The 5,364-nt window shown below is 26.9% G+C and overlaps 2 protein-coding genes across 3 annotated transcripts; one reads left to right on the top strand and one right to left on the bottom strand.

The window, feature by feature from the left end:
• Nucleotides 1-851: 851 nt before the first annotated feature.
• On the bottom strand, nt 852-4,283 carry Aagab (alpha- and gamma-adaptin binding protein). 2 transcript variants are annotated; one of them, XM_008180864.3, is made up of 6 exons: nt 3,910-4,283; nt 3,216-3,358; nt 2,995-3,109; nt 2,777-2,911; nt 2,586-2,714; nt 852-2,520 (listed from the first exon to the last, which is right to left on the bottom strand). In XM_008180864.3, exons 1-6 carry the CDS (start codon nt 3,980-3,982, stop codon nt 2,357-2,359), a joined length of 759 nt encoding a protein of 252 aa, XP_008179086.1. In that variant the 5' UTR covers nt 3,983-4,283; the 3' UTR covers nt 852-2,356.
• LOC103308119 (phenylalanine--tRNA ligase alpha subunit-like) lies at nt 1,364-2,252 on the top strand. The gene is given in 2 exon segments (XM_029489428.1): nt 1,364-1,509; nt 1,511-2,252. Coding segments are annotated over 2 exon segments (873 nt in total). The 5' UTR covers nt 1,364-1,378.
• Nucleotides 4,284-5,364: the final 1,081 nt, after the last annotated feature.

The following is a 5,364-nucleotide window of genomic DNA, read 5'->3' as shown; positions in this document are numbered from 1 at the left end:
GAAAATTTGCTATGTCGTATTATATGTGTAAGACGGAGACAACAAATCCATGGGTAGCATCCTCTTAAGCATATTTTCTGGTAGGAAAGTGAATTTAGTTGGCACTTTGGGGGTCAAAAGTTAAATATTCAAATAGTATTCTAAAGCGTCGGGTAAACAAAAAAAAAAAATTAAGGGAAAAAGTTTTTACGTAACATCAGTTTTCGACAAATTAGATTTTAATTTTTAGTAACTCCTTATCCTAAAGTTAGGTATAACTATTTACACGATATGACGTTTTTACCAAAATGTTTTTTTTTTATTGATTCTTAAGCCCGGCATCAGAATGTTTATATTATCATTTTCTATACACCATACAATTTTCAAAAACGTATAACTCTTTTTGAGTGATTTATAGACAACGGATAATTTCGATTTTTTATAGGTTTTTTAAAAAATGTCACTCTTTCAAAAAACTTGAAACTGTTAGTTTTGAAAGTCGAATACAAAGTCAAATAATAATAAAATATAAAATCGATATGTCTTTCCCTCAAAAATATTATTCTTTTTTGTAATAGGTTACTTTACTCTAAGATTACTAAAACGCATAGAAAAGATTACTTTGCGTAAATGCGTTTTGTCTATGTTGCGCGTGGGCCAGAGAGAGAAACGAATAGTGCATTGACATCCTCTTAAATAAATGTGATAAGTTTTTTTTTGTATAAATGTCAATAAAATGTTTATTGTTGGGTCAACATTTTTTATGTTTTTTTCATAAGCATAAATGAAAGCCTAAAAAATTTAGCTAGTTAAAATTATAATTATATAAAATATATCGATAACCATAACTTATTGACAAATAAATAAACTAATAGTTGAAAATTGTATTTATTTATTCAATTTAATGTTCAATTAACTGCATATATAGGTACATATTTAACATAATAACGTAGTATAGGTATTAGGTAATATAATATGATTAATATAATAATTTATTCCATCTATTTTGTATTCATATTATGAAGACTATATTTACATTTTAAGTACATTTTTAAATATATAATAATACATTTATGCATTACAACTAGAAATATAAAATAGGCCCCCGGGCGAATATTGGCGTACTCTTTTGAGAGATTTGTGAAATCATAAATTGCCGTTCATTTTGGCATCCGTTTTTTATATTGTGAGAAAATGGTATCACCTTATCTTCTATACATCGTGCTGTAAAGTTTTTATTTAATTTTGATAATAGCCCTATAATATCTATATTGAAATTTGAATTGTAATTTTGTAAAATGTGAATTCTGAACCTGCGATTGTCTGTTGAGTCTTGAATATATCTAATCCAGAATTTACAACATCTATTGTAAAACTAGAAACTGAACTAACTACAGAAATGATATTATCTGGTTCATGGAAATCAACTCCATTCAAACCTTACAATTTTGAAGCTTTAGGCCAATCACAATTGGCTGGTTGTTTACATCCTTTATTGAAAGTTCGCTCAGACTTTCGTCAAATATTTCTTAATGGGTTTTACCGAAATGCCAACTAATAATTTTGTTGAAAGTTTATTTTGGAATTTTGATGCATTATTCCAACCTCAACAACATCCCGCAAGAGACTCTCATGATACTTTTTTTTTGGACAACCCTCAAACTAGTGAAAACTTTCCTCAAGAATATTTAAACAAGGTAAAAATAGTACATTCTAAAGGTGGCTATGGTTCTCAAGGATATGGCTATGATTGGTCTTTGGACGAAGCTAAGAAAGATGTTTTGAGAACTCATACTACAGATGTTAGTGCTCGTATGTTGTATGGCCTAGCTAAAGATTTTAAACCGACTAAGTACTTTAGTATTGACAGAGTATTCCAAAATGAGACTTTGGATGCTACTCATTTGGCAGAGTTTCAACAAGTAGAAGGAGTAATAGCTGATTACAATTTAACTTTGGGAGATTTGATTGGAGTTCTTCACATGTTTTTTGAACGATTAGGAATGACTGAAATCAAATTTAAACCTGCTTACAATCCGTATACAGAACCTAGTATGGAAATATTTTGTTATCATCACAACTCTGGAATGTTTCGTCCTGAAATGCTATTACCAATGGGCTTACCAGATAAAGTAAATGTTATAGCTTGGGGATTATCATTAGAGAGACCAACTATGATTAAATATGGAATTAACAATATAAGAGATCTAGTTGGCCCTAGGGTTAATTTACAAATGGTACAAGATAACCCAATTTGTAGATTAGACAAATAAATTATATTACTAACTTTTATGATCCTATAATAATATATAATATTATGGTTAATATTTAATTGTTTTCATAATACTTTTAATTTCACTAATGTATTAAATAATACTTAAAGGTCTACATCATCTCCAAAAAATGCTTTCCAACACTCTGTTAATGTCTTTTCAGCAGCATCTTTTCTTTCTTCATCAGGCATTGCAGAAATTTGTTCTTTTAACTTTCTTACTTTGTCAATAGTCTTGAAAAAATTAAAATCTCCTTCAAACATCTCAGCTAAAGTACAGTGAAAATGTTTAGTAAATCAATTATTGTTATATTATATTGATTTTTATAGTTACTAAATAAATTGCTATCCAACTCAGCTTCTTGTTCTGTGTCCATTTTTAAGTCTGATAATCCTCCACTTAATTGCAAATTTATTACACTATCTTCGATTATTGATTTTGTACTAGGATTTGTTATTTGACCTTAACATAATAAGATATGTAAATAATAATTAATTTAACCAAGTTAATCTTAAGTTATATACATTTAGCTTTAAGATTTGGCCAATGATGTGCATAAAGGGCTTGTTTAACACGTTCAATTCCAGTTGTATCCATTTCATCAGCAATTTCTTCCAGCACAATTAATTCAAAATAGTTTTTTCTACACCATTCAAATACTTCAATAAAGATAAGAAAAAATTATGAAAAATATAGGAATTCTTCTTTTTATTATGATAAAATTTATTTTTATTGTTAATACCATTATTGGACATGACGTGACCATCTATATTTTTTTCACTCAATAGTATCAAAACCTCAGCTTGACTTCTCTTAACTAAAGGTAAGCATTTATTCATGGTTTCTATAATATTGCTCTAGAACAGGCAAACGGTCAAGATATTATTTTATTACAGTTCATTATAATCAGATATTTACTTCATCAATGTTGAAAAGAATAATTATAGCATTAATGTTGCGTACAAATTGATCAGATAGTTCATTTAAATTGATGGAAGTACACAAATTTATATCAGCAGTGTAATATTTGCAGTCTATCGTCCAATGATTTGATAAAATATTTCCTTCATTATTACAAATTTCAATATTTTCTTCATTCCTCATTACTGTAAAAATCATAATACATGATTAGGTACTGTTTACAGAAAATTAATAATTTATTAAATTGTAATGTTATTAATACGCGTGTTGAACAAAATATCTTAACACATCTAGTACATCGTAACACGCGTAATTTCAGTTATATGTAATAAAAATTGTAATTATTTATTCTTTACTATTCTCATACTCTTTCACACAGTAAGCCATAACTATGACAAATAAGTGGTAATCTTTAAGATAGTATAGATTGGCTATACTATAGTTATGAAATGACCACAACAATGTACATATCTTTAAGGCAGTAAGATCTGCTCGTTGAAAGTTTAATGGGATATTTCACATGTATTCGCAAAGTAGGCATTTTTTAAGAGTTTCAACATTTTGAATGTGAGAAGCACCGAACCAGCTATCAACCTACTTATACATATATTTTATTATAATAGTACATCAATAATTATTTTTGAACTCTATTAATTTAATTGTGTATTTCTGTTTAATATTTTATTTGAATGTTATTTATTCACTTAATAATAATGAGTATAAAATGTAGGCTTACATTTAATTGTTTTCAATGGATCATCATCACAACAACTATATATGTAAACACAAGGCAGTTCACTTGTTGACATGATTATAAATTGTTAGTTATTTGAGTGACAAAATCGACATTTATGTCTTTTATTATAATGAATGATTTGGTTTTTAAATGTGAAGAAAAATAGTTTTAAATTTGAATACTGCAATTAAATAAATAATATTTAACAATTTTCGATTGAATTCCCAAAGGTTTTCCTCGTGTAGACGCGGAACAAAATGATTAATTACTAATTAGTATTTAGTAGTTACTAGTTAGACAGTAGTTACTGTAGACCGTATCTATTCTGTGTCTGTAAGTTACTATATCCACTATGTCCATGTTTAACAAACAATTTATGATAACTAAATCAATATTATTATTTTATTTTGATAAAAATCTCAAACTTATCAGCTGATCGTGAAAATATTACAATAGGTATCACAAGAGAGCCTTGATCACAGATTATATCATAGAACAATTTGGCCATTTGGGACTTCGTTATGTTATTATTTATTAATGTAAATTAATTTACGAAAATATATAAACCTCAAGAGGTCGCCGTATCCGCATGTGTAGTTGTTTCCGTCTCACTGACCCATAATATACCAAATTTTACGTTGAGAGGATGTCACACCCGCGGTAATCGGAAAAAAAAATCCCCAGACTACAATTTTACTCAATAAATATTTTTTAAACGTTAATTTGTATCTATAATTAATATTTAATTACATTATATTATTGCTAAAAATTATATACACTGCCCCAAGTTAGTTTAAGTAATAGATAAAAATAAAAAAAAACCTTAGAAGGAATAATTAACAATAATATTTTATATTACTATGTTAATACATATTTTGTGTTGGTATAATACTGTAAAAATTGAATCCCCGAAATAGAATATTACGTTTTGTGTGATATTTTGACAATAATTTATAAGGTATAAGAACTTCAAATGATACTTATGATTGTTGTGTGTGGTTTAGTGTGTACCTTTGATAATATATAATATAAGGTAAAAGATTACACCTACCTATCTAATCTGTAATGGTTTTAAACTAATTAACAATGTCTAACTATTGTTTGATCATGATTTTATTATTATTATTACCTACTATTACGATTACCATTTTATGGTAATAAATGATCGATATATTCGAAATATTTGTATGTGTTATTTTTTTACTGTGAGTGGTGACACAGAACAATCAAACAGAATAACATTTTAAGTTTTGAAAACGTAATATTTTATTTCGGGGATTTAATTTTTACAGAATTAGGTATACCAACATGTGTATTATTATAGTAATATAAAATGCCATTGTTAATTTTTCGAAAATTATTTATAGTTATTTATTTATATTATTATTATTATCTATATTTTGAATAATATTTTTGTATAGTATGTTTTAAACTGTATTATTTGACGTATCGATC

The sequence above is a fragment of the Acyrthosiphon pisum genome, chromosome A2 (genome assembly GCF_005508785.2).
Source record: "Acyrthosiphon pisum isolate AL4f chromosome A2, pea_aphid_22Mar2018_4r6ur, whole genome shotgun sequence".
Classification (NCBI taxonomy): Eukaryota; Metazoa; Arthropoda; class Insecta; order Hemiptera; family Aphididae; genus Acyrthosiphon; species Acyrthosiphon pisum.
Note: the sequence above shows the minus strand (reverse complement) of the source record. Positions and strands in the feature narration are given on the sequence as shown.

What these genes read in the sequence shown, in the direction of transcription:
- Aagab (XM_008180864.3), bottom strand. Translation starts at nt 3,982, where the DNA reads ATGTCAACAAGTGAACTGCCTTGTGTTTACATATATAGTTGTTGTGAT. An exon ending in TCCATTGAAAACAATTAAAT is followed by an intron (nt 3,359 to 3,909) that starts GTAAGCCTACAT and finishes TGATTTTTACAG; the next exon opens with TAATGAGGAATGAAGAAAAT. An exon ending in ATGAACTATCTGATCAATTT is followed by an intron (nt 3,110 to 3,215) that starts GTACGCAACATT and finishes TGCCTGTTCTAG; the next exon opens with AGCAATATTATAGAAACCAT.